Below are 27,812 nucleotides of genomic sequence, written 5' to 3'. Positions count from 1 at the left end.
TGGGCTGGAGTCTCCCTGCAGAAGCCGTATCGCCCACGGCACCCGGGCCCCCGCGGCGCCTCCCCCCCTTTCGCTATCCACAGCACCCCAGTGACCCCCCCGAAAGGCCCCAAAGGACCACCCCTCCCCTTTCTCAGTCCGGGGGCTTTCAAGGTAGCCCTGCAGGCCCCTTGCTCCCCACCCCGCACCCCGCCCCCCCCCCACCCAGCCCCACATCCAGGAACAGCTACGGGGCTGAGGCCTCCTCTCTGCAGTTCCCCTTCCCCCGCCCTTTGTGATTGGTTCTGCCTCGGTCACGTGACCCAAGCTGCGCCTTTCCAGGTCATCCCAGGACTCTTAGGGGAGCCATGGGGAAAGGCGGGGTCTCTGACTGGGTTGTTAAGGTGACAGGCTGCGACTCCCAACTGCTGGTCGTCCTCTCAGCCACCACGTGGGGAGGGCCTGCCAGGGAATGAAGGTGAGGCAGAAGACAAGGCAGAAGACAGCAAGGTAGAGGGAGGGAGGGAAAGACGCAGACTTCTGAAAGTAATCCTTGAGCTCCTGGATCCAGCCGTTCCTGAAGTCCCCGGATTTGGGGGTTAAGTAATTTGTGAGATTTCCGTCACTCACAATCAACAGTGCCCCGGGGCGATCCGCGAACACACCTCGGTAGACAGATATAAGGAGGTAGGGGGTGGCGATGGAATGAAAACCGGGCAGGATGGAAAATGAGAGAAGGGCGAGGGGGAACAGAGGGCGAGGACGTCTGAGAGTTACGCACTTGGCGTGGTCTTCTGGGTCCCTCAGCACAAATGCCAAGTCCTCCCCACGGCCGATGGCCCTGCAGGGTCTGGCCTGTCACCTCCTGGGCTTCACCCGGTGGTAGTTACGCGACCTCTACATCCGTTTTCTGTGCCACGTGACGAACGACTCAAATTCAGGAGCTTAAAACAACACCTTTTTACAAGCTCACGGTTGCGTGGCTTGGAAGTGTGGCACAGCGTGGCTGGTCCTTCGCTCAGGCTGCAGGGAAGGTGTTGGCCAGCTGCACTCTCTTGGAGCTGAGGGTTCTCTTACAAGCTCATTCCTTAAAAAAAAAAAAAAAAAAAAAAAAAAGTTTATTTAGTTACTTTGAGAGAGAGTGTGTAAGCTTGAGCAGGGAAGGGGTAAAGTGGGAGTCAGAGTCCCAAGGAAGCTCCGAGCTGTCAGCACAGAGCCCGACACGGGGCTCAAACTCGTGAACGGTGAGATCATGGCCCGAGTCAAAATCAAAAGTCGGACGCTTAACCGACTGAGCCCCCCGGGCGCCCCGCCAAGCTCATTCCTGTCATTGGCAGAATCTGTTCCTCGTGGTTGCAGGACTGCAGCCCCCATCTCCTTGGCGGCTCTCAGCCCCCGGGGAAGCTCCCAGCTCCCAGAGGCCACCATGTCACGGTCCCGTGTACCTCAGCCAGCCACAGCACATCAAATCCTCTCGGCTTCCAGGCCCTCTGACATTTCCTCCGGCCTCCAGCCTTTCTGCCTCCCAGGGGCTCCCCTGACGAGGTCAGATGTGCCCATCTTCCCTCTGTATCCCAAGGGCAACTGACTTGGGGCTTTAATTACAAACACAAAGTCCACGCACGGCAGCACCTAGATTCATGTTTGGATGAATAAGCAGAGGGCGGGGATCTTGGGAGGCCAGCTGGAGGATTCTCGAGCTCCTTAAACATCCCAACCGCGTTCTCCTTTGAAGCCCGAATGTGCTATCCCCTCCCCCCCAAACAGCTCTCCTGGCCAGTGCCCATGTGGCTCGCGACCCACTTCATCATGTTTCTGTACGAATGCTACCTCCTTGACGAGACTTCCTCGACCTCCCGACAGAAACAGCGCCCCTCTCCCGCTCCTTAACGCTGCTTTGTTTTTCTTCGCAGAGCTTACGTGACGGTACAGATTTATTCTCTCTCCCTCCCCCGCTGGACTGCCAGCCCTGGCGACAGGGACTTTATTTTGTTTGCAGAGCCTGGCACCGAGTAAATGCTCAATAAATATTTGTCGAATGAAAGGATGCACATGTTTCTTAGATTTCTTAATGGTCTTAGTCACCGCGAGGTCTTGCTCGTGTTTATCTGCCAGCGCCGGGCTCTACAGGAGGCCCAGTGAAGCGGAGGCAGGGAGCCCAGGCATCGGAGCCAGCCCGCCCGAGCTCCAAACTCGCGGGCCAGCCCTTCACCTCTCAAAGCTGGTTTCTTCATCTGCAGGATGGGGAGGAGATCAGCGTCTGCCTCACAGGGTGTCTGCAGGTGCTAAACAGTCCCAGGGAAGTGGCAGGCACCCAAATCAAAATCATAAAGTCACACCTTTTCACACCCTCCGAAAGGCAAAAAGGAAAAAAGACAAGGACACGGACAAGGAGGGGAGTGACATCGGGGTGGTCACTTCAGAGATTCGTTTGGCAAAAGCCGGCAGAGGTGAGGAGGTGCACGTCCTGCGTCCTGTTCAGAGACAAGCCCAGGAGCCCTTTACACGTTTGCAACCACGTCTACCAAGGTAGGAAACTTCTCTCAGTAAGGTCTCACAATACCGGCTTCAGACACCAGAGCGAGCGCTTTCCACAAACCGCCTCCTTTCGTCCGATTCCCACTTTACAGAGGAGAAAACGGAGGCTTAGCGAAGTGCACATCGCTTGCTCAAGACCACACATCTGCGAAGTGGCAAAGTTCCGACCTGCACCCTGGATGGTGAAGAGAGTGGAGGGGGTGAGGGGAGTGGGGCGAGGGGGCGCAGGAAGGAAAGAGGACGAAGGAAATTGGCAGGGCAGGCAAAAATGACGGCACCTACCCATCTCCGAGAGTGCCCTCTTCTGCAGAATGCCGCACACGCACCGTCCACTTCAGTCCGAGGTCTGGACCCAAGAGCGATGCAAACATACATCCACGTGGAAACTTGTACGGGAATGTTCGTGGCGACGTCATTCCTAAAGGTGGAAGCCACCTGAACGCCCACCAAGTAAGGAACGGGCAAACCAAAATGGTGCCCTCCATACAGTGGGACATTTACTTGGCCGGGAAGAAGAAAAAGCACAGACACACATAGACGAACCTTGAAAACACGCTGAGTGAAGGAAGCCAGTCACACAAGGCCCCTTGTTGGAGGATTGCATTTACGTGAATTGTCCAGAACACGCAGCTCCATAAACACGGAAGGTTGCTGGGGGCAACGAGAGAGAAGTGACTGACGGGGGGTTTCTTGGGGGGCGGGTGGAGGGACACAAAGATGTTCTCCAAGTAGATCGGGACGATGGCTGCACAGCTCTGTGAACGTACCCTGTGAACTTTGGGAGGGTGGATTTCATGCCGGCTGACTTACGTCTCAGGATAGCCGTTTTTTAAAATTTCTACAGATTTTAAAATGTTCTATGGATTTCTGGTTTTCTGCGTGTCGCTGAGGAAGAGGCACGGAAAACGGAAGTTTGGCAAATGCGGGTTACACGGGTTCAGTAAGACTTTTATGCACAGCCTTGCATTTGTGGACACACATGGTGGCACCCTTAATGGGGATGCGCTCGAATAACGGGTAATGTTTGTTGAGTGTCCACGATGTGCCAGGCATATACGAACTCGTTTACACATATTAACAAATCAACCCACACGGACCCTGGGAGGTAGGTACTATTCTTAGTCTTATTTTAGAAGTGAAAAAAAACTGAAGCACAGAGAGGTTGAGACACTCAAGATCACACAGCCTGAGCAGGTGGCAAGGCCAAGGTTTGAACCCAACCAATCTCGCTGTGGGATTCACGCCAGACTGCTATCTTGGTGGAGCATGCAGCGTTTCCAAAACATGTGTGACCATGGCTTTCTTTGATTGAAAAGCATCCCCAAGCCCGTGCCTTCTCTCCATCTTGGAGGACAGCGTCCTGGTCCAGGAGAACCTCCCGCCTGCACAGATGCAATTCCTATCCCCGGTCTGGCTGCCTCCACCCTCACTCCCTGGGATCCATTCTCCCTTCTTGATTCAGTTTATGTCATTCCCTTGCTGTAAACCCTCTGATGATCTCCGCCTGCCTTTCCAGCAGGCTTTCTCAGCCTGGGCACTATTAACATCAGGGACAGGTTCATTCTCTGCTGTGGGGGCTGCCCTGTGCCCTGCAGGATGTTTAACGCCACCCTCTTCCCACCATACGCCAGTAGCAACCCCCCCACCCCCCCCAGGTTGTGACAGCCAAAGACACCTCCCAACATTGCCAAATGTCCCGTGGAAGCAAATTGCCCCAGTTGGAATCATTGCCTTATAGCAAAGTCCCAACTCCTCCTGCTGGCGGACAGGCCTCTGCTGGTCTGGCCCTCGGCCCCTCCTCTCCACCACCTTCCTGTCCTTCTCACCCTCCACCAACATTGCCTTGCTCTCTGATCCCATCTGTCCCGAGGGGCTTGGCGTGTGCTGCTCCCCCCAGCCTGCGGCTGGCCCTTCCTTAGTAGTCAGCTTCTCTGTGTTCACGTCTTCACTCTTTCCTGTCCAAACACTGGCATTTCTTTTCCAGGCAACACAGCATTATTGACTCTATGTCGTGTATTCGTTTTTCTCTTTATGATCTGTCTTCCCCATCAAAATACCAGCAACATGTGCGTGGCACTTGGTGATCGTGCTTTTTTTCTTTTTTTAACTTTTTTAAATGTTTATTTTTGAGAGAGGGAGACCGAGTGTGAGCAGGGGAGGGGCAGAGAGAGAGGGAGACACAGAATCCGAAGCAGGCTCCAGGCTCTGAGCTGTCAGCACAGAGCCCGATGTGGGGCTCGAACTCACAAACCGTGAGATCTGAGCTGAAGCTCAAGTCGACCTGAGCTGAAGTCAGACTTGGACGCCCAACCGGCTGAGCCACCCAGGTGCCCCAGTGATCTTCCTCTTTGTCATCTTGGTGTCAAGAAGGGCCCTGGGCACCAGGGAGGCGCTTGTCTGCGTGTGTGTGATGATCCAGGTCAATACGTAAGTCCGGAAGCCCTCTGGTATGGACTTGGGCGTAGTAAAGAGGGGGCTGGAGGAGGAAACACCTTAGGAGTTTTATCACCTTGGTTTTGGGCACTGAATGTGCCTTCTGGTCTTTGGTAAAAGGTCTCTTTCTGTCAAAACCAGTTGCCAAGAGGGCTTTAGAATGAAACACAAACAATAAAAGAAGAAAAAGGAGTGGCAGAGAGGGACGATGAGAACTACTTTAAAATTTTTTTTAAGTCTCCTTAAATCAAAGCAAGGCGCTGTTTAGTGTCAACTGATTTTTCCAATGAAGCCGAGACTAGATGCTGGAGGAGGGCTGGGAAACAGTTGTGGTGGGGTGCCTCTAGGCCATGGCTACAGCAATTCTCACACACACACACACACACACACACACTAGTGGGTGGAGGGGAGTGATTAGCAGCCCAGTTGGGGTGTGAGGCAGAAAGAAATAAAAAGCAGAGAGGATGAGTCAGGCTGGGCCCTGGCCAGAAGCCACTCTGCGAGCTGGCAAGCCGGGAGGGAGCCAGGTTGCAGAGCCTTCCCTGCAAATCCATAGGACGCTTCCATGAAGTGGAGGGAAACTGTGGCTGCAAAATCCCTCCCTGGATTTCCTCCTCTGGGTTGGTCTTCTGTGGAGGGATTCTGAACCCTGCAAGGTTTTTGCTGAGCGTGACTCTGCCTCCTGGGCTGGGCTTCTCCTTCTGTTAATGAGAGGCTCAGGCCAGCTCTGAGCTTCTCAACCTGGAAGCTCCAGCCATAGAGGGCCTAGGAGGTTATAGTGGAGTGAAATATAGTGAAATATACACATTTCAAACTACCTATGATATATACAGGGAAGGAAGGAAGAAGGAAGGAAGGAAGGAAGGAAGGAAGGAAGGAAGGAAGGAAGGAAGGAGGAAGGGAGGGAGGGAGGGAGGGAGGGAAGGGAGGGAAGAAGGAAGGAAGGAAGGAAGGAAGGAAGGAAGGAAGGAAGGAAGGAAGGAAAGGAAGGTCCAAGCAAGACCAGTCAAGCCCCTAAATCTAATTTCCAACTTACAGGAAATACCAGGGACAGAAAAACATGTTAAATGACACCACAGGGATGCGATCCACAAACTATTAATTGCGTGAAACTCTCTGGGACAAATGACTCGGTATCTTCAACAAATAAATGGCAAGGAAGGAAAGCGGGGGGGGAAGGTGTAGAATTAAGGAAATTTAAGAGCTGTATCAGCCAACAGCCATGAAGGGATGGGCCTTATCTGCACCTTGATGAGAAGAAACTATAAAAACAATTCGTGGAATAACTGGGGACATTTTAGCAGTGACAGAATATTAGGAAGTATTAAAGGATGATTGTAAAATATGCTCTTTTTGGTATGAAAATGGGATTATGGTTATTTTTTTTTTAGTTTTTAAATGTTTATTATTTTTGAGACAGAGAGAGAAAGAGAGAGAGAGGGAGAGAGCCAGTGCACTTGAGCGGGGGAGGGCCAGAGAGAGAAGGAGACACAGAATCCGAAGCAGGCTGCAGGCTCCGAGCTGTCAGCACGGAGCCCGACGCAGGGCTCGAACCCACGAACCATGAGACCGTGACCTGAGCAGAAGTCAGATGCTTAACCAACTGAGCCACCCAGTCACCCCAGGATTATAGTTATTTTTAAAAGAGTCCTTATTTTTTAGAGATGCGCGTTCAAATACTTAAGATGAAATAATACGATGCCTAGGATTTGCTTCCAAATAATCTGGAGGGAGGGTTGGGAAGGGGGTGGACGTAGATGGAAAGGTTTGGCCAGAGTCACAGAAGCTCATGCTGGGTCCCTGGGGGTACATATTACAGCACACTCTCTTTCTCAAACAAACAACTTCCAGGCCTTCATCAGTAAGATAACCCACAGGCTCACGAATATTTTGCTGATCTTATTTGCATCATCTTCCTTGTATTGATCGGCTTTACATCATATATCCTGTTCTATAATCACCCTGCCTACGAAAAATGAATGAATCCGTTCATCAGCACCAAATGACCTCGACTTTGAGGCAATAGGATATAGCAGCTCACAGCACAGACACTGTTCTTGTCAGATCAGAGCTTTGTCAGATGCCTCTCTGTGAAGCCAGGAGTTCGGATTGTACTTCTTTGAGCCTCGACTTTCTCCCCATACAATGAAAGGCAGGAAATGAGATTTCGTGCATGGAGTTCGGCTCAGGGTCTGAGCATCAGCAAACCGCAGTTATTATTATGGCCGGTGGCAGAATCCCAGGAGAATGTAGCGTCTTATTCGTATAAAAAAGGATGCTTATGTGGGCATGTGCAGAAGGATGTACAGAAATACTACAAGTAGATAACAGACAGAATCCCGCAAGGCGTCATTCATTCATTCTCTCCACAAATACTGCTGAGTGCCTTCTGTGTGCTGGGCACAGTGGAACTGTGGGGTACCGGATGGGCTCAGTCCCTGGGGTTGACAGGGTAGAGGAATGCAGGCATGTGGAGACAGGGGGCACCAAGGGTCAAGACTTGGGGGTGGTCCAGGGAGATCCAGACGGACATCTGAAGGATACAGGAGAATTAGCAAAGCTGGCTTTAGGGGAGGGAGGGCGGAGAGTAGGAGAGAAAGAAGACAAAACATTCCAAACTGCTAGAGAGCACGTGCAAAGGCCCCGGGGCGAGAAGGAATCCTTCCAGGGTCCGGAGGATGGCAGAGTGCGGAGTAGGACAAATGAAGGTAAGGCAGTGAGTAGATGCTGGGAGAGGCGCTGCCTTTCACTTTCATCTCATACCTTCAGGCTCTGCGCGGGGGCAGTATTGTAGCCAACGAGGTTTATCCGAGGCGCAATTATTGCTAATTGAAAACGCTTCTCATTTTGTAATTTCTGAATTATGTAAATATTTTACGAAAAGCATGTATCTTTCTTATAATTTTTTAAAAGCGAAAAAAAAAACCCATACATACAAAATCAAAACACCTGATAAAGCTCCCCAAATAAAGACATTATTGTGGAATTTACCTTTTTTTTTTCCTCAACATTCTATATGATGTTAAAATCCACTTACAGCTGCTGAAGAAGCCACCTTGCTTAAACGTAACAAGTGGGGCATCGTCTCCTGTCCAGTTTGCTAGAAAGGCCTCCCCATCCTTCCTACAATCATTGTGCCTAACTTGAATAATGCTCCTTTCCAGCCCACTCGGAGGTTCTGGCCCTCAGACAAGCTTCCGGATGTCAGGTTGGGTTCGGAGGAAAGGCCCACTAGTAGGGTGTAGGGGGAAAGCTTTTCATTTTCCCAAGAGCAGCTTGAGTGCGACTTTGTGACCCTTCTCTGTCCCTGTGCCAAGCACAGCTGGCCAGCAGGTAGGCAGAACCCCATACCAAGACTGCCCCGCAAAGCGCAAAGCGCAAAGGGCATTTGCCAAGTTTCATTTGCGATCTGTTGCTAGGGGCGGAATCAGTTTCTCTGGTTTCCTCGCAGGGCCCCGGGGCTGGGCTAGTTGACTTTGATGTGGAGGTGGTGGGCACAGGGCAAGTCGCCTGAGTGCAGGCTGGATACCTGAAAGCCTCCTGCAAAGACAGCTAACGCCTCCCGCTTTGGTCTGCCGCGGTGGGAACACAGCGAGGCCTTTCAAGTCTGCCCCTTGTGGTTTCTCCCTGCAGGAATGCCAAGTTTATTACGGGTTGTTCCCTTCTCGGTGTCGATCCCCTCCCCTCCCCGTGCCCCTGCCCAGCTCAGGACTTTTCATAGATCTGGTGAGGCCGCCGGCTCCTGGCTGAGCCTAGCGCTCTGTGATACAGAACGGCCTGTCCTCGCGAGAGCCAGAGACAGCTGGACAGATGGTTCTAGTCCCAGGAGAGAGGCACTTCCCAGCAGACAAGCCTAGCTGGTGTCACTGACTTGCCCTCTCCCTTCAAAGGCCTTTTGTTTCTTCCTCGTTGGGGATGATAAATTAGAGTGGCACCGCCCTCATCCCAAAGTGGAGAGAACTGAGGCCAGAGGGGTAATTCTATCACCAGAGAAGCCTCTACAAATTACACTACACATTCCCCAGCCAGACCTGTAGTAGTGCCTCCTGTCCCCATGATAAAAAGCTTGAATCTGGGGTCATGATTTTGCTCTCACCCCTGTTACATACCAGAGTGCAATCTTGCACCAACTGATGGCTCCCCAAGCCTCGGTTTCTTCCTCGGTGAAATGGGGGTAATGATTTTTACCTCTTAGCGTTGTTGATTTCAACGCACCCTGCCAACTTGATTACTCAAGCCTTCACTTATCTATCCCCTCCTTAGATGGTGAGCTCCCAAAGGGCAAGGACTCTGCCTGCCTTGTTCACAGCAGTGTCCTCGGTTCCCGACAATTCCTAGCTCAGGGCAGGCAGTAAGGAAGTATTTGTGATAATAATAATAACAAAGGCCCTCAGTTCAGTGCCCATTATGAACAGAGGGGGTTCATTGTCATTTCTGACAGCAAAGCAGTTTTTAGTTTCAAAACTATCAAATACCCAGCAAGTGAGGGAATAAAGTGGTTTTCTGGAGCAGGCCTGCTGTCAGGTGGCTCTTCCGTGGCAAAGCCCTCAGGCTCCCATCCATGTAGGACCAGGCCCCCAGAGGCCTGGGACCTACCTTGCTTTAGGGTCTCTCCCCACTGTCCTCTCTCTCAAGGGCACCATTCCCCCTGAAGCAAGAGTCCTTCTCTGGGGCTTTGGAATTCCTATCTTCTGCTCAAAGGTTTCAAGAGAGGGGGGGGGCTGGGGGCGGGGGGGGGGGGACACAACTCACCAATCTCCAATCTGCCAGGCAAGGGTGTGGTCCAATGTGAGGATTGCTAGATGAAATACTGGATGTCGGAAAACTTTTAGTAAGAGTATGTCCCAAAGATGGCATGGGACCTAGTTATCCTTTAAAAAAAAAAAAAAAAGTATTTGTTGTTCATCTGCAATTCAAATTTAACGGAGCGGCCTGTATTTCAATTTGCTAAACCTGGCGATCCTTGCAAGTGATCAAGCTGGGATGTTACCATAGCCCGACTGAGCTGTGAACCTCACTTCCTCCTCGCCTGCTAAAGCGCCATGACCACATCAGGAACCTCCTGGGACGGTTAGGAGAATTAAGAAAGAGGCCGCTCTAGGAATGTTGGTAAGGCCAGGAGATTTGTTTGCCCTGATCACAGCTGAACCCAGTGCCTAGCACCGCATCTGGTGTACAGGTGGATCACCGGAACTATGTCTTTTAATGAAAAACTGCTGGTACGATTTTCCCTAGATACCACCCTCCCCCCAAATAACCCATAAATCCATTTCAAGGAAAACCGGGTCCCACAGTCCAAACATGGGTCCCTACCGGGCCCATCACTTTGCCTCCTGAGGTGGGACCGCACCCGATGGAGCCCTGCTCAGCTGCGAATTCAAGTCGGTGAGAGTCGTTATGCGCAGGCGAGAGTCGTTACACGCCGGCCTGGGCAGTGCGCATGCGCAGTCGCAGCCAGAAAGCCGACGAAGGGCTCGCGCCGCCAGGGAGCATGCGCAGCAAGCAGCAGGGAGGGCCGTGGCGGGCGCTGGTGGGGTTCCTGCGCTTGGCGCTTTCTGTCGCTGTCGGCCCCCATGGCCTTTGCGCCGGTGGGGCCTGAGGCCTCGTTCTTCGAGGTTTTGGACCAACACAGGGCTTCGCTGCTGGCCGCCCTGAGGAGAGGCGGTGGGGAGCCCGCGGACGGGGGGACGCGCCTGGCCTCGAGGTAGAAGGGCTCCTTGCGGGGCGCGCAGGCCGGGCGGTTAGCAGCGGGGTCCCCGGGGGTCCCCAGTCGCCCCGGGGTGGGGGCGTGAGGCGCTCCGGGGGGACGTGGCTGGGGCCCCTTCCCTTCTCCCTTGAGATGCTGAGGTGTTGAGGCCACAGGACGACGTCCTTCACAGGCCACCCATGAACCCTGAAGCGCTCCATCTCCTCCGCTCTCGGCTCTCATTTTGAACTCAAAAAGCCTCGTGACAGAGCCCCTCCCCCCCTTGTTTTCTAGAATGTTCGCCATCTAGAATGTTCCAGGAGCATCCCCACAGCGAGGCTCGCAGGTTTCCTAAGATTCTCTGCAGTCGGGGAGTTTAGGCTGACCTAAACTTTGGCTTTGTCTTTGTTAGAAAAAAAGAAAAAAAAAATTTTTTTTTTTTTTTAATTGGAGAGCATTTTAACCTAAAAAGCTTTCAGGATTGTGGGGGTGGAGGCGGGGGTGGGGAAGAGAAAGGGAACATGAATGTTGGGAGTTGCCGCTCACTTAGGGGGTTTTAGCAAAGTGAAGGAGAAGGTGTTTACGCTACGACAAGGATTTACTTAACTTGGAAGTGGAGGGGATGTTCGCGCCTCAATGAAAACCAAAGCAGTTGGCGGCTTGGCTTAGTTGGTTAGGGTGAGGTGTTGATGAAATCATTACGGAGCGTCTCCAGCTACTCAACTTGGAATGAACTATAGAGACTATGTTCTGGATCGTTTTTGCCTAAAGTGCCCTGTTGTTCTTTTCCTAGGTCGGCTTTTGTGGTTTATCGGCAAAGTTTGTTTTGTTTTTGTTTTTCGATGTTTGCTTGTTTTGAGAGGAGGGGGAGGGGCAGAGAGAGAGGGAGAGAGTCCCGAGCAGGCTCGACGCTGGCAACGCAGATCCCACTGCCCGGGTAGATCCCATGAAGCATGAGGTTACCGCCCCAGCCGAAATCAAGAGTCAGAGTCTTAACCCACTGAGCCGTCCAGGCCCCCCTCCGCGAAGTTTTTCAGCCTAAACAAATTACCGGTGTCTTTTTAAGTCTAAGCCGACTACCAGAAGCAAAACAGAACAAAATGAAACGAACAACAACAGAAGTGGAATACCTACAATCAAACCAATTTTTATGAAACTAGTTTGGGAGAGAAGTGATGAGGGTGAGGGGAAGGAGGGCACGGAAGGCCCGTATTTACGGTTCCGATGTAAAGTAATCTAATTGTATTTTCAGGTTTGTCACAGCGTTAATCTTGCAACTTTTTTTTTTTTTCCCCAAACTGGAAAAATGAATGAGATACGTGAGTCCGTTTTTCTCTCCCCATTAGAAAATACTGATTCTTTTGAAACTTACTTTCTGATTTGTGTATTTTCAAAGCAAGCTCTGACCTTTCTGTGGAAACTAGAACATTCTACATTTTGCCCATTTTCTACATTTAATTTGATCTCCCTTCTTAGGCAGCACGCTAATGGTATTTATAACCGAACGGCATTTTTTGAAGCTGATGGCTTGTGAAATTAAAAGTCAGCTCACAGAAAACTGGGCTAAGTCTTAATATTTTGCTGTAAAGTGGTGTAATGGTTTTGCCAAGTCTTTTCATGGTAGTGATTAAACTTTTTTCTCATTCTATCACTAAAATTCAAAAGGGCAGATTTAAGGCATGAGATCAATCAGGGCGATGTGCTACAACAAATACTGCTTTTGGAATGTTTTTGCATTGCATTTTTTGGGGAAGAGATTCAACTCAAAGCCAATATTCCATCATTTTTAATTAAAACAGTTATCAGCAGTATTTCAAGCCAACAAGTTTGGATTTAAGTAGGTTAATATGACGAGATGTAAAATATATTTATAAATTCTATTGTCTAGTCATTAACACTGTCTAAAAGGGAGATTTTAGTTCAATTGTAACTATTTGGGAAGTAAAATTACAAGCAAATGAAATTTCTCTGTAAGTAACCGCTATCCATCCAGTTGTTTTAATGCAATGCTGATGTCAAAAGCGAGAGAGAGCGGTATAGAGGGGAAATTACCTAGTCTTAAAAAACAATCAAGGAGACAAGAACTTACTTTAGTGTTGATCTGGGGGAATGGTACATGTTGTAAAAGGCCTAATTTAGAATTAAGATTGAATCATAATGTGTTTCTTGTTTCAGTTCTGAGGTTCTTGCATCTATAGAAAGTGTTATTCAAGACGTCATCACCAGCCTGGCAAGAAATAAAGCTCCCGTGTTCACAATAGACAACAGATCAAGCTGGGAAAATATAAAGTGGGCATGTTGCCTTTTTAATTTTTAAATACAGTTATCTATGTCATTATTTTAATTTACTCGAGTTAGAGTCCTAGTCCGATTTCATTCTTCTTACCGCGTTTACCCTTTCTGGAAGGATTTAAGGGTGCTTACAAAAACACGTACGTCGTAGGCAGGTCATTTAAACCAGAAGTGGATGTGGAAGGTAAGGCAAAGGGAAGCAATGCTAGGAACCGTGAAGGAAGCACCAAAAGAGGCTAGGAGTCGAAACGCATATGATGAAGTCTTACGGTCCTGCTAAAAATAGGCTCCAAACTTGGATCTGAGCTTTTGTAGCACTCAAAGCGGGGAAACACCACCGGGGGGATTCTGCAAAAATACTGTAAAAGTGAACTGCTTGCTCAGGGGAGCTACAACCAATCCTGATACTGAAATGAAAATAAATGTATCTGGAACATAGAGCACACTTCTGAGGCTCTTCCTCCTGGTTGATCTCCCCCCTGCTAAGTCATGTGTCCGAGAGGTTAAAATGAGCAAACAACTTTGTCAAAGCCTTCTGACCTACTCACGTAGCTTGTTTTTTTTTCCAGGGGCTCAGCCTGTAGAATCTAAATAGCAAAAAGCACTGTGGTAGCTCTCATAAGGGTTACAGAAACAGAATAAAAGTCATTTGGGGTCCCCTTACTCACTAAGTGCTCTTTTACAGTCAGTAATTAATACAAACTGTAAACTTCTGGATCGCATTCTACATCATTTTGCAAGATAGGCTTCATCGAGTCCAGAAGCAGCGGAGACCTGGCCTATTTGCCTGGTGCCCTTCTGCCACCTTTAGGACAGGCCTGGGAGTTCAGTGTAACCACCTAACACAAATTGTCATTTCATTTAGTGTAACTTTGGAGATAAATCAGGAATACAATATTTCAAAACTTGTTAAATTGAGCAAAATTATTAAATGGGCAAAATAAGCAAAAATGCTAATAAAATTGTGAAATATTTGATAATAGTTTACATACAGTTGATGTCTTCCCAGGAAAGAAATACACACATTATACTTAAAGGTACTTAATTCACGTATTTTAAACACTTTATTTTAGTACCTCTGTGTGTCGCAAAGCTAATTACCTAATTAACACCTGGAATTATCTAAGGTTATAAATGAAGTTGTCCTAAAGCTTCTGCTGAGAAGAAATAAAGATTTAGATTATGTGCGGAAGAGGACACTAAGTGTATGTTGTTTGGTGATTAGAAGTTAATTATTTTTTTTTTTTGTTTTATTACCTTTCAACAAAATGACAGGTTTGAAGATTCTGTGGGTCTTCAGATGGTCCCTCATTGTACTAGGAGAAAAATCAAAAGTGATTCACCAAAATCAGTTAAAAATTTTGGTAAATTAATCTTTCTTAGCTTTTAGGAATAAATAAGTTTGGTTGTTTTCTGGGTTTCAGTTGTTCCTAGTTGAATAATTTTAGTTGTTCTTTCATAGACCACCCTTACACCTGAAGTATAGTTACCGAAGCTTGCATTGTCAATAACCATGGAAATAGATTATAATTTCCAAATAGATTTGCAAGGTACACGAATCAGTGAAAAAGTGTTCTCTTGGTTTTGCTGTTCAGAGAGCAATTCATTTTATCTGATCCTTCAGGAAATTATTATTCTGTATTCAATACTTCTATTTTGGAATGACAGTTTTTTTAATGTCATGGATAGTAACGGGGGCAGTTGAAATCTTTGATAGCAGTATGTTTTGAATTAATAAGAGAAATGATGAGTAACTTGTTTGTTGCATCTTATCTTGCAGCTCTCATTCTTAAAATATTGTCCATAATTTATAAATTGGTACAGAGCAACACTTACGCAACCAAAAGGTAAATACTTGTTTTGGTAAATTGCTAAGACACAATGTGAGAGTTAGTTTAGATTAACTCCTATTATGTTTTGAAATGGTACATAAAAGCCACAGTCTACTGTGGGTAAAAAATTACTTTCTTTATATGTTGTGTTTCATCCAATTAAAGCTTCCTACAAATAACACTCCAATACTCCAAAGAGAACATGGCTAATTAAAAATATATATTTAATTTTCATAGAGACATATATTATACCGACAGCCAACTTTTTGGTAACCAGACGGTTGTGGACAATATTATCAATGACATTTCTTGTATGTTAAAAGTGCCGAGGATGAGTCTACATATAGTAAGTACCATTAAACACAAAACTGTTTTTTTTTAAATAGAAGATTTGCGGGGCACTGGGTGGCTCAGTTGGTTAAGCGTCCAGCTCTTGGTATCAGCTCAGGTCATGATCTCACTGTTTGTGGGATCGAGCCCCATGTCAGGCTCTGTGCTGACAGCATGGAACCTGTTTGGGATTCTCTCTCTCCCTCTCTCGCTGTCCCTCCCCCTCTCAAAATAAGTAAATAAACTTAAAAAAATACAAGTTTGTGTAAAATTATAATAGAAAAATAAATGTAATCTGTGCCTTTTTCTGATATTATTTGGTACTACATTTTTCTCACTATGAATTTAAATGATCGACTCTCAATATATTTCCTTGGATGAATGGACCAAAACAGGTGAATTACTAAATATTTTTTATTCCTAAACACCTTATGTATTTTCTCCTTCACGTCTTAAATTCCAATCGGAGCTAAAACACATGTAGTCAGGTGGGTGAGCATGAGGATTGACTTAGCAGTATAAAGTATGTTAGTGAGAAAGTGTTCAAGTATGGCTATTATTTTTTCAGTCATCCACATCAAAAGGTTTAATTGCTGGCAACTTAAGGTATATCGAGGAAGACGGAACCAAAGTGCACTGTACCTGTGGTACAACAGTAAGCATATTGATGTTTTCACATGCTTTAACTCCCTTGCAGATCCTTTGTTTTTGAAATGTGCTTTATTTCCTGCTTTCTTATGTAGTTTGGAGTTTAAGATTTTCAAATAAAACTGAATGGTGAGTAGGCATATGCTTTCTGGGCCTGCACATTACATAGTTTCAGAATACGCCAATTGTCCAATGTCATAGTGAAATAAACAAAGATATGCTTTCCTTCAAAAAAAAACAAAAACGTACCTTTGTTTTCAGGTAGAACGTAGCTTGGCTATCTTAGCATGATTCTTTATGTAATCTTTACACAGTTTTCTGGTTCTGAAATTGATACCTTTAATGCTAAACTGTTTGTTAGGCTTGGGCACCTAGAAAGCCCACAGCACTAGCATGCACAGCAGTCTAGAAACACACAAGACGACACTCATGCCCTCTAAGAGAAGGAGGCCTTAAATTTCATCCCTTTCTGCTGCCTAAGCCGGATCTCCACAAAGCTTCCAAGAGATTCTCACCTGCAAGGAAGTAGTTTGAGTGGCATGTCTGTTTTCTTACTGAGGAGTATATCTGTTTCCTACTGTTTCTTTTCTGAGGAGTAAACCTCTGATGCCTGGTATATCCAGAGGAAAATGAAAATGTAGGGCTTCTGTGATAAATTTTTTGAATGTGGTTATACTTGCTTTTTATTTAAAATAAAAGCTATCTTGTTTTGTTATTTAGGCTGTTGCCGTGCCATCTAATATTCAAGGTATTCGAAGTATCCTTTGAGTGGGGAAACTAGTTAAGCTCATAGGGCATTCATTCATTCATTCGATAGACCAAGCCTTCATAATGTGTAACCATCAAGCTAGACCCTATCGTGGTCAAGATGAACACACATGGTTTCTGCTTTACGATTCTTGTAGGAGCTCCCCAACTAGTAGGAGAGACAGATATCTAGATACGTGAATAGGCCTATATAGTTGAGGGTAAAAAGGAAAATACTGTATCTATAGCTGCTTTTGAATGGATTTATGTGGCATCATTATTTAGTTGGTGATTAAATTGCAATACTCCTGCCTTCAAATTATCAGCCTTAACGTCACAGATATAATGACAGATGCAAAATTTCTGTTAATTGTGGAAAAAGATGCGACCTTTCAGCGACTCCTGGATGACAACTTTTGCAACAGGATGTCTCCGTGCATTATGGTTACGGTATGTTACCTACCTTGACCTCGATTCCAAGGCTAGCACGCTACTTTGGGGATTGGCCGGAGGGGTTTATAACATCTGTGCAGCTTGCTCAACGTTCTGTCAGCAATATGGTGTATCTTTTATGGTTGTAGAGTAAAAATTTCCAAGGTGTTTATTTTTTTTTTCATTTTTTAAAAGATTTTTTAAATGTTTATTTCTGAGAGAGACAGAGCGTGAGTGGGGGAGGGACAGAGAGAGAGGGAGACACAGACTCCGAAGCAGGCTCCAGGCTCCGAGCCGTCAGCCCGGAGCCCCACGTGGGGCTGGAACGCACCAACCGTGAGATCGTGACCTGAGCCACCCAGGTGCACCCCAGTGTGTTTATTTAAGCATCCTCAAATCTGACTAAAATCAAGGTGGTGCTCCCAATTCTTAAATACCAGTGATTTTCCAATATCGCAGTGAGTTTACACAGGCTCTCAGTCACCCACTCGCCATTCCCCTACCACCGTGGTGTCAGCTGTGATATGGTAACACTGGGGCTGTGGGGAGGAGAGGACTGAACGCACAGGAGCTGCTCTGTTCTGCCTCCTGTGGGTTTGTAGATCATGTAATTGCATTAATTCCATCAAAGGGAGCCTGATTCTGTATACATATATATATACGCGCCCAAAACGGCCAAGAACGCGGAAGTATACGTTGAGATGACACACAGGCGGCCACAGGCATCAGTCAGCAGAGGGGGGTAAGCTTCCTGCTACAGGGTAGTGTGGCAGAAGTTGATGAAACTGGGATAATCAGGGCCCCCCGGGTGGCTCAGCCAGTTGAGTGTTCAACTCTTGAGTTCAGCTCAGGCCATGATCTCGGGGTTCTGGGTTCGAGCCCTGTGTAGGGCTCTGGGCTGACAGTGCAGAGCCTGCTTAGGATTCTCTCTCTCTGTGTCTCTCTCTCTCTGTCTCTCTGACTCTCCCCTGCCCACTTTCTCTCTCTCTCTCAAAAATGAGTCAACTTAAAAAAAAACCAAAACTGGCGTAATCCGAGACACCTGCTGGACCGAGGCAGCGTGGGGCGTGTGCAGCGCTGCCTCCCCGTGTCCCTGTTGTTACCTGTTTCGGCTGCTTGCCATCTCGAATAGTTTTTGCCATCTCGAATGAGACCGCAGCGAACATCTTTATAGGCGTCCGACTTGTTGTTATTCCCGTTTCTGCCGAAATGTTGCCTTAGGATTATTTCCCAGGACTGGGATAGTAGAGTCATAGTTATGAACGTACGTGGGCCTTTTTCCCTCTGTTGTGTAGACTGCATTTTTGTCACAGTCTACACCAGTCTTCCACCTGAAATTTAAAGTACTCTAACTTTTTAACTTTTAAATTATTAATAAAATAAGGAAAAGATTTTGCCATTTTCTTCTGCTGGAACTAAAGTTGCGTCATTCCAATCTTGCTTTTAGGGAAAGGGGGTACCTGATCTGAACACGAGACTTTTAGTCAAGAAGCTGTGGGATACGTTTCACATTCCTGTCTTCACTCTTGTGGATGCCGACCCACACGGTGACTTATCGTTGGGGATGATTGGAAGCAGTTGTCTTAACTAAATCCTGTTTACAGTATTCATAGTTGTGCTCTTCTGCTCTTAGAACACTTCCGTAGATTATTGTAAAAGAATAGGGTTATTAGATTAAAATTAATGACTCTAATCACGTGAGGCAATTTCTTGCTATTTTTGCCATAGGAAGCCAAACCATAAGTTTTTTATTGGTAGTATCTGTGAAAATAAGAATTACAGATGTTACATATAACGTTGATGATGATCTAACCTGCAATATACAAAGAAACTAATTGTAAAGGTAACTTTCTTTTAACAGGCATAGAAATAATGTGCATCTATAAGTATGGATCTATGGTGAGTAGAGAGGAGTATTTTTCCTCTCCTACTGTTGAGGTAGCTCATAGTCATCAGAGTGATTGTTGTATCCACGTATTGGCCCCTTGTTAGCTGAGGACCCCCAAAATGTACAGGGGAGCTACTCTCCTAGTCTGAGGCCATTCTGTTTCAGTGGCCGTGATTCCAGCTTCTGGCATGCCAAACGTGACCACAGATGACAGAATGGGATTAGCTGTGGGCAAGAGGCATTATTATCTTCCGCTCTCCCAGCCTGTTCTAGTGACTGCGGGGCCTCACCGTAACAACAACGTCTCATTGCCAGATAAACTCTGGAAGTTATATACAGCCTTGAATTCTGACGTTGCCCGTTCCCTTCACTCCCACCAGATGGTAAAATGAAAACATTTCCAAATTCCACCCCCGGAGTCCCCAGCTACCATATATCAGTGGTTCTCAATGTACGGTCCCAGACAAGCAGTGTTAGCATTACCGGGGAACTTGCTAGAAATGCGTATCTCGGTCCCCATCCAGGCCTCCTGAATTGGAATGTCTAGGGTTGGGCCCCAAGTGATTCTGTTGCATGATAAAGTTTGGGAACCACTGGTATGCACGTGGAGTATCCCTGACGTATATGACCTACATATTGACATAAAAGGGATAGTGAAGCAAGATGTTAAAATATAGAACCACAAACAACAATAAATGCAGGTCAGAGAGGTTATTTATGGTTTCACTTTATATAAAACCAATGTGGAAATACTAGAGCAGTTTTAAAACCTTCACTGAAAGCCCAGTTTAGCAAAACTCTTGGTGATTTCCTTAGTTCCATAGGCTCGGGGCATGTGAAGTCTTTAGTACTCGTCTTTCTTAATGTGTAAAAAATTAGGCTGCACGAACAAGTATGCTAGCTTTCTGCATTTTAGCCTCACCCAATGTACTTTTGTTCTTTATTTTAGGCGATGTCTTTTGAAGCCCATAATCTCACAGTTCCAGCTATTAGATGGCTTGGTCTCCTCCCTTCTGATATTAAACGGTTAGATGGTTTTAGTAAAATCAGGGTGTTTGAAATGATGACTCATCATAATATGTAACAACGAGCCTAAAAAGCCACTACGAGGGAAAGCTCTTCGTGTGTCGTCTTTATGTTGTTCACTGTGACTCAGGGTTAGAGAATCAGGAGTTAAAGTCACCATGTCTGTTTCAATTTCTAAAACTTCAATGAATTTGGTTAATTGAACTCTCAGCTGGAACGTATTTTTTGTTTTACCTTTATGGTTAAGAGATTTTGTGGCATTTTTATACTCAAAGTAGAAGACATCGCATGTAGTTAAATGGTAATAATTGACAACATCATTGGTTGCACCTGAATCCATTTTACCATAGATGTAAATTTTTTAATTTCATAAGAAAATCTCATTTTAAGATTACTTAAAGTTTGGGAGCCTCAATTTTGGCGAGTTGAACATAACACGTTCACTATAAGAAAAATGTCATTATGTAACAAGATAAAAATCACCTACAGATGAACGGTGTTCGTCCATCTGTACGTTATTATTCACCCTTGTACGTTATTATTGCTGTCTGTACGTAGCCCTCACTTTTTCACAAAAATGGGATCATACCCTGTTATTTTGTAATCTGCTCTCCTCACACAACAACACAATGAAATCACTTTTCCGTATCAAGAAATACAGTTCCGTGACCTCATTTTAACGTCCTCCGTTACTGAGTTCCAATTCTGGATGGACCAGTGTTTATTCAGCCAGTGCCTCATAGTCAGACGTTTGGGTGGTTTCCAAATAATCTGATAAATAGTGCTTTGATGGACCCTGCTGTAACTGAATCTCTGCCCACATCTTTAATTAGTCCCTTACTCCCGAAGGCTGAATTCCCAGAATTGCTGGGTCAAAGGGTATGCACATTTTTAAGACGTTGACTGCCCTCTGGATAGGTTAATTGTTTTCCCTGGAGAGTAAGAGCCCGCCTGTCCCTCAGCATAGGACATCATCACTTTTATTCATCTCTGCTTAATGTGATATTTAAAAATATTTTGTTGTTTTAATTGGCCGGCATGAATGAACTTGAGAGCATGTTTATCGGATTTCTTTAAGCAGTGAGCAAACCTTGGTCACTGCTCCTTATTTCCTAAGTTTGGAACACGAACAGGTTTTGGGTGATTGCCACTTCTTCAAAAATGAGGGCATAAAACATTCAGTTTTTGATTTTTGAATAGTTACGTTCCAGTGACTCAGAGTTTTGTTCAGTTTGGTGTACGTGTATGGTCAAAATCCCTTCGGGGTGATCTGCCTGTATGAAAAGCTTTCCTAACGAATTCGGGACAAACGATCTGATAATTACTAAGGTGAAGGGCCTTGCAGAAACTGTAGCTGCGGCTCCTAAATTCCATCAGTGCCCTCAAAGCCACTCCAGATAAATGTACAACGAAGTAAGGGGAAAGATGTGATAGCTATGTAAACAGCTTCATGGGAAATCCTCCAGGCCCCCCTTTCTAATCAAATTGTCACCCTATCCGGGAGCTGCCACTGGCAACTGATCATAATTGTGGGGACATTGAGAACGACTGTTTGAAACTGGAGCTCTTCTGGGAAATCCAGGATTTGTCACTTCAAAAGTTAGTCTATACCATAAATCCTGGACTCCTCATGTTCTGTTTTTAAAACACACAACGAGAAAAAAAATTACAACCTGCTTCTCAAAAATTTAAAACTAGGTATGCGCGCGCGCGTGTGTGTGTGCCCACATGTGAAAAGAAGTGAGTGATAGACGAACTTCCTTGGCCCAGAAAATTCTCGATGAATGGCAAAGAAGGAAGCGCTCAGTGGAGCCTAAGATCCCACAGTGAATCTTGCTGCTGGCCACACACATTAAATAGCTCACCGCTTCAAGGCCGTAGTGCTCTGGGAGCCACACTGGTGTCCACACGCTTGATGTGAGAGCACTGTTGGCATTAGTGTCTGTAACCAATGTCTGTGTTCTTCTTCTCACTGTCGTGTGTGTGTGATGTGAAGAAAAACAATTTAGAGCAGACTTCCACTGTGAACCCGAATACTTGCTGGTCTGGGACGTGCCAGATCCCCCCAAATTCTGAATTTAAAATAACTTGCTTATCTGTTATTTTAGAGTTTCTTGAAATAGTATAATAAATACAAACAAATATGTGTTCTTCAAGTTATAGGAACACTTTGTTTTTGCTGATTTTTTTCATATATTTTTCCAGATTAAATATACCTAGAGATACTTTAATTCCACTGACAAAACGGGACCAGATGAAACTGGACAGTGTCCTGAAAAGACCTTATGTTACTTGCCAACCATTTTGGAGAAAAGAAGTAGGTTTTTTTTTTCTAAAATTCAAGTGTTGTATGTTTTATTGCCTTTAACTTCCATAGTGGCTATTCACATAGTATTTTGAAAATATCCTCCTTGAAATTTTATATTACCAACAACTAGCATAGGTGTTGTGTGGCGGTAGATGGTTGTTGAAACACTGAATTAGGAATGCCAATAGAGAAGATCAGCTGGATGGAGCTGATCTGTTTATCCTCATCATAGTTGTATACCCATTGTCTATGGCTTTACCATAGCTTATGGGGATGTGGGGGAAGAAGAGAAAGAAATCAGAAAGACCCCAGACCATTCCTAGTTATCACACACAGCCATACTGGGTATTCTTCTGACATTTTTTGCTGTGACAGCTCTGGAATATTCTGGCTGATTCGAAAGCTATTGCTCACGGTTTTGGAGTATAAAACAAGTCTAGACTTACTAGTTTGAGTCAACAGAAGTGTCACACGGGACCCTGTTACGGCTGTACTTTACTTTTATTGGCAGATGGAAATGATGGCGGACTCTAAAATGAAGGCAGAAATTCAAGCTTTGACCTTCCTTTCATCAGATTACCTTTCCAGAGTGTACTTACCTAACAAATTAAAATTTGGAGGATGGATATAAAACGTATCACAATATACCTTGTGATTCCAAGAGGCTTTTCATTAGTTTTCAGTAGTAGATACTGTTGTGGAAAGAATGTATATTCTTAACTCTGTGGAGGTAAAAGAATTTTACGTTAGTTATATTTTTTGTCAAAACCGTTTTCTCTAGAAGTCTTTGTTTTGGCCTTCTCTGTAGAGATTGAGTTCTATCTTATGTTCTAAAGTAAATTATAAAAGAAATAGTAGAAGTTATTTTGACTTTTAAATTTTACTTGAAAAAAAATGTGTACATGTCATCAAGGTCTACAGAAATACCTTATTTACTTTCTACAGTATGACTAATGTTAAGGCACGAAGTATCTTTTCAGTATCAAAACAAATAATAACCTAGATTTGAGAGGTTGCAGATGAATCACAGTGTCCGGCATTTCCTTTTTAGCTGCTTCTGGTTTTGTTTTGTTTTGTTTTTTCTTTTTCCTTCCTGGTGTAGGGGCTGTAGCCCATTCATTCACTTGTGAAAGTGGTAAAATTTATTATGAATAAATATTTGGGTTGATGCAGACCGAAGCACTTAATCTCGTTTCTGAGTATGCCTCTTATTAGTAATAATTTGTTTGAAGATTTCTCCAGGGCTTTATCCATTCTCACCCCAAATCAAGTCCCCTGGCTTCTCCTCTAGTCCGTGTTTATGAAACATAGAACATGTTCGAGATTTGCAGAAGCCTCGAATTTTAATAAGGTCTTTCTGTGACAGTAAAGATTTGATCTTCTCCCCTCCTAACCCTATCTTAATTTTTCCAGAGTTGGGTTTTATGGCTTTATTCTCTACTTTCGGCAAGCTTTTCCCTGTATTGAAGAACTGCTTGTAATTATAAGCAAGAATATAGATTCATAGGAGAACAGAAATGTTGGTGATTTTATCGAGTGATGACGTTTCATCGATGATAGTAGTGGATACCATTTCTGAGAACTCACATGTGCTGATCACTGCTTACACGTGATCTTACTTAAGGCTTCCAAGAGCCCCGTCACGTCTGTAGTTAATTACATCTGCAGCTTACAGGTGAGAACACGGGGGATGTTGCTTCTCCCGGGACACGTAGCCAGGACATGGCAGAGAGGGGACAGTGACACTGCTTACCTCAAGAGTAGGACCAGCTACCGAATGTGTGGGGCCCAGGGCAAAATGTAATTGTAGGGTCCTCGTTCAAAAGTTAGCAGCAGGGAATTAAAGGGCCCTTGGGGCCCGCGTGACTGCACACCCACGAAGCTGGCCCTACTCAAGAGGTTCTGGTACATATTAAATGAGGTAATGAGAAAATTAAGTACTTGTATAGCACTTACGCACCAGGTGTTTTCCTAGGTGCTTTTGAACATTAACGTCATCTTCACAGAAACTCTATGAGCTAGGGACTTTCATCAGCCCACCTTACAGCTAAGAGAACAAAGGTACAGAGATGCTAATAGCCTTTCCCAAAGTCACACGGCTACTAAGCAGCGGAGCTGGGACTCGAGGCTCCTGCTCTCATCACGACACCGGTACACGTGAAGGGCTCCGCGTGTGGAGCACGAGTGTGCACACTGCTCGGAGAAGGTCCACAGTTCTCGTTGGCTGGGGCCGAGTCAGGTCCTCCTGATGCCAAGCCTGTAGTGTCAAAAATTATGTGATTTTCCGTGGTCGCCTCAGAACCAGGTATTTCATTTTGAGAATATTCTGTGAGGCTACCAAATTGCCTTGTGAGACTATCGCAAATTGTAAAGACATTTTTATAAATCACAAATTTTTCTTCGAATTTACACCCTACTTCCTTCCTTTACATCTCATATCGCTGAACTTTGACATGTCGTGTAAAGGAGAACATTACTAACCTAGAAATACATGGTCAAGCTGCACGATGTCTGGATTCGTTCGGATAGACTATCAAATGGAAAGGAATGAAACATCTACAGTAGTCTAATTAAAGTTTGAAAATAGGGGCGCCTGGGTGGCTCAGTCGATTAAGTGGACACCTCCTGATGTCGGCGCAGGCCGTGATCTTGCGGTTTGTGAGGTGGAGCCCCAGGTCGGGCTCCACGCCGACAGTGCGGAGCCTGCTTGGGATTCTCTCTTTCTCTCTCTGCCTTTCCCTCTGCCCTTTCCCTGCACATGCACATGCGTGCTCTCTCTCTCTCAAAATAAGTAAACTTTAAAAAAGTTGGAAAATAAATTTGAAAGGGGCTTGCAGATACATTCAGTTTAGACAATTACAGTCATTTCAAGTTTATGATTGGAAATTTACTTAAAATACTTTTCAGTTATTTGGGAAAAGAAAATGGGAGGAGAGAATATTGCAGTTTCTGCAGAATAAGCAAAATCATTCTGGGATTTCCATCTATGACTTCCTTCCTTTCATGAGAGCGTCTCGGTTGAACTGTTGGATGTAGACACCTGTTTATTGGTGCCGAAAAGAACGGTTGCTCTCAAAGCTAAACCACATGTACATGTGCACTAAGAGATATTTGCAGCAGAATGTTTTTGTAGTAAAGTATCGAGAAACATTACTTCTGTTTGGACTTTTGTGCACCGGTAAAATCTGTTACCCTGGGGAACAATCCTGTAAACACGAGCCAAGGGCGTCCTCTGCTGGCAGAAACTCTACTGTTCTCTCGGATCCTTCCACTCTTTTGGATGGATGTTTCTTTAAAATATCTTCAAGTCAGCGTTTGAAGGAATGGAGCAGAAGAGTCTGAGACGCGACAAAAGAAGTTGGGGAAACCACGAAGATTCCTGTGTGAGACTGAGTACTACTTGACAAAAATTCATTCTGTGTCATCAGCTCTGGATGCTTCCGATTCCTTGTGAAGCTGCACTTTGTGCTTCTTGGCAACCGAGCTGTTTACAAAACCTTAAACAACACATTAGAACTTTGTAATCAGGGGCGCCTGGGTGGCTCAGCCGGTCAAACGTCCAACTTCGACTCCGGTCAGGATCTTGCGGTTCTCGAGTTCTGGCCCCCCCGTCGGGCTCTGTGCTGACAGTTCGGAGCCTGGAGCCTGCTTTGGATTCTGGGTCTCCCTCTCTCTCTGCCCCTCTCCTGCCTGCGCGTGCGCGCTCTCTCTCAAAAATAAACAAACGTGAAAAAAAATTCGTAATTAAATTTCAACGTTAAAGGTCACCTTAAATGAAAAGGAAGTGATACTAAAATTATAAGCCTGTTTAGTCTGTATTCACCTAGAAATGTAATCTAAACTGTGCGGTCCTTCATAAAGCCTGTCTTGCGTAATAACCGCGCAGGTGTTTACCAATGTGAATGATAGCCGTAGCTGAAATTTAATTTTAATTGTTTTATTTTTAATGATGTTTTGCCTACACTTTATGGCTCGATAATTGTATCCCTGCTTTTAGGTTGTTTTGATCCCCCTTCCTGTTGCCAGTGGAAAAGATGCCACTGCTAGTGGCAGTGATTTGCTGCCATCTGCCATCTGCCGAGTCGGATTTGGGGGGCACGCGGCTTGCATCTCACTCCCCCTTCTACTCGCTTCTTGTGTGGCTGGCCTTGGTTTTGTCAACGGCGAATTGGAGATAACAAGAATAATATCCCCGTAGTCTCATTGTGAGGACTAAATGAGAGAACTCCTGTAAACTGTTGGAATGACACTTTAGAAAAGTCAAGGAATGTTCGCTGTTGCTACATTCGCGTGCACGTGCTTTTATTCTTCCCCGGGGGGTCGATGCAAAAGCAGCTTGTCAATTAGTTCCCCCGAAACAGCAGAAAGATCGTTTTAAAAATATGATGAAGCACCAGGATTGTGCAAGACTCTGTATCATGATAGAGGTTTCTGGAGTATTCCTTAGGTGTGGGAAATATAATTCAACAAACGCTGATTTCACGCCAGCTGTGTGTAAGACACTGAGAGGTTGGTGCTGCAAAGGATACGCACGGGAGTAAGACACAGTTTAAAGTCTAGCAAGCAAGACGAGGCAAATGCCTGCCGTCTTATGAGGCAGAATATGAGAAGCAGTCTTCAAGAGGCGATGGTATGAGATGAGCCATTTGGGAAAGAATGAGGAAAGGTGTCCTTGAGGAGGGAGTACTTGTCAGAGATGATTCCAAGATTATGCTGGGGGACTTCGGTACCGGACAGGCTTCACTGGCTCTGCTGCTTAACGGCTGTATGACGTCTTGACAAGGAGGTTGCTTCGCTCAGCCTCGCTTTCCTTTCTATAAAATGGGATTACAGTACTTACTTTATAGGGCTGCTCTGGAAATTATAGGAGATAAAGAGCTCTTATTATTATCACGATCTAGACTAGAGGTTCTCAATCTTGCCTGCTCCTTAGGATCACTTGGGGAGCTTATAAAAACGATTAACCCCCTGTGCCACCACAGATCAACTAAATCAGAAATCTCTGAGAGGGAGGCCCAGGCAGCACAGCTTTACAAAAGGTACCCCAAATGACTCCGAATACCTCATCTAGACTCGGTGCGGCCAGCTCAGCTGGGAATTTGCTCAGCACCCCCTGGACCTTCTCGATCTGCATTTTATAAAAAGGTCTTGCGGGTCTGAAAGTCCCCTGCAGATATTAAGGCTCCTGGTTCGCAGACCACACTGAATAGCAGAGGAGAAGGTTCAGTGTATGTCCCACAGAGTCAGGAGATCCCTCTCTCTCCTTTTCCTTCAGAAGTTCAGCCACCAGCTGAAATCTTTGGAGTTGGCACGCGTCCATGTGTGTGTCCTAACAACCCCTTAGCATTCTTATGGAATCTTACACTTGGCAAAAGTCTTTCATGTGTGTTACTTCATTCGACCCCAATTAAGAACTTTCCTGAAGTCAGGCATCGTTATGCCAATTTTACAAAAGGAAACTGAGGCCCAAAGAGCCCCGGACGGCAGACAGGAGACCAGGGCAGGGCCCCCGGCTGGCGGACTTCACCGCAGCCCGAGGCAGCATTCCATCAGCTTCTCCGAGGATGGCCTTGGACTTGAATTGGCGGCAATCAGAATTCTGCTAGACATTTAATTCTCGAGAGAAAATACTGACTATCCTCCGCGGGCGGGAGCGGCAGCGGCGAATTTATT

General features: G+C 45.7%; 1 protein-coding gene, 2 long non-coding RNA genes and 1 other non-coding gene across 5 annotated transcripts; 2 read left to right on the top strand and 2 right to left on the bottom strand.

The window, feature by feature from the left end:
- Positions 1 to 245: 245 nt before the first annotated feature.
- LOC109253495 (uncharacterized) lies at positions 246 to 10,450 on the bottom strand. The gene is made up of 3 exons (XR_002074425.2): positions 10,264 to 10,450; positions 9,703 to 9,821; positions 246 to 1,066 (listed from the first exon to the last, which is right to left on the bottom strand). It is a non-coding gene; the product is annotated as an uncharacterized LOC109253495 (long non-coding RNA).
- Positions 7,719 to 7,864, top strand: LOC128773596 (U4 spliceosomal RNA). The gene has a single exon (XR_008417952.1). It is a non-coding gene; the product is annotated as a U4 spliceosomal RNA (small nuclear RNA).
- On the top strand, positions 10,439 to 23,326 carry SPO11 (SPO11 initiator of meiotic double stranded breaks). 2 transcript variants are annotated; one of them, XM_019426466.2, is made up of 13 exons: positions 10,439 to 10,654; positions 12,812 to 12,925; positions 14,204 to 14,292; positions 14,709 to 14,775; positions 14,998 to 15,106; positions 15,659 to 15,745; positions 16,459 to 16,495; positions 16,838 to 16,935; positions 18,365 to 18,464; positions 18,779 to 18,816; positions 19,755 to 19,831; positions 22,037 to 22,148; positions 22,651 to 23,326. In XM_019426466.2, the coding sequence occupies exons 1-13, from the start codon at positions 10,524 to 10,526 to the stop codon at positions 22,768 to 22,770; spliced, it is 1,179 nt and encodes a 392-aa protein (XP_019282011.2). In that variant the 5' UTR covers positions 10,439 to 10,523; the 3' UTR covers positions 22,771 to 23,326. The 2 variants fall into 2 exon arrangements, with proteins under 2 accessions (XP_019282011.2, XP_019282010.2); XM_019426465.2 differs by having other exon boundaries at positions 16,826 to 16,935.
- Positions 23,327 to 26,420: 3,094 nt separating this feature from the next.
- Positions 26,421 to 27,697, bottom strand: LOC109253492 (uncharacterized). The gene is made up of 2 exons (XR_002074423.2): positions 27,202 to 27,697; positions 26,421 to 26,953 (listed from the first exon to the last, which is right to left on the bottom strand). It is a non-coding gene; the product is annotated as an uncharacterized LOC109253492 (long non-coding RNA).
- Between the last annotated feature and the right edge of the window lie 115 nt (positions 27,698 to 27,812).

Source organism: Panthera pardus, unplaced genomic scaffold (genome assembly GCF_024362965.1).
Source record: "Panthera pardus isolate Hobbes unplaced genomic scaffold, ASM2436296v1 HiC_scaffold_25, whole genome shotgun sequence".
In the NCBI taxonomy this organism is placed as follows: domain Eukaryota; kingdom Metazoa; phylum Chordata; class Mammalia; order Carnivora; family Felidae; genus Panthera; species Panthera pardus.
This window is presented reverse-complemented; position numbering and strand designations above follow the sequence as displayed.

What these genes read in the sequence shown, in the direction of transcription:
- SPO11 (XM_019426465.2), top strand. Translation starts at nt 10,524, where the DNA reads ATGGCCTTTGCGCCGGTGGGGCCTGAGGCCTCGTTCTTCGAGGTTTTG. An exon ending in ACTGTACCTGTGGTACAACA is followed by an intron (nt 15,746 to 16,458) that starts GTAAGCATATTG and finishes TTTGTTATTTAG; the next exon opens with GCTGTTGCCGTGCCATCTAA. An exon ending in TAATATTCAAGGTATTCGAA is followed by an intron (nt 16,496 to 16,825) that starts GTATCCTTTGAG and finishes TTAACGTCACAG; the next exon opens with ATATAATGACAGATGCAAAA.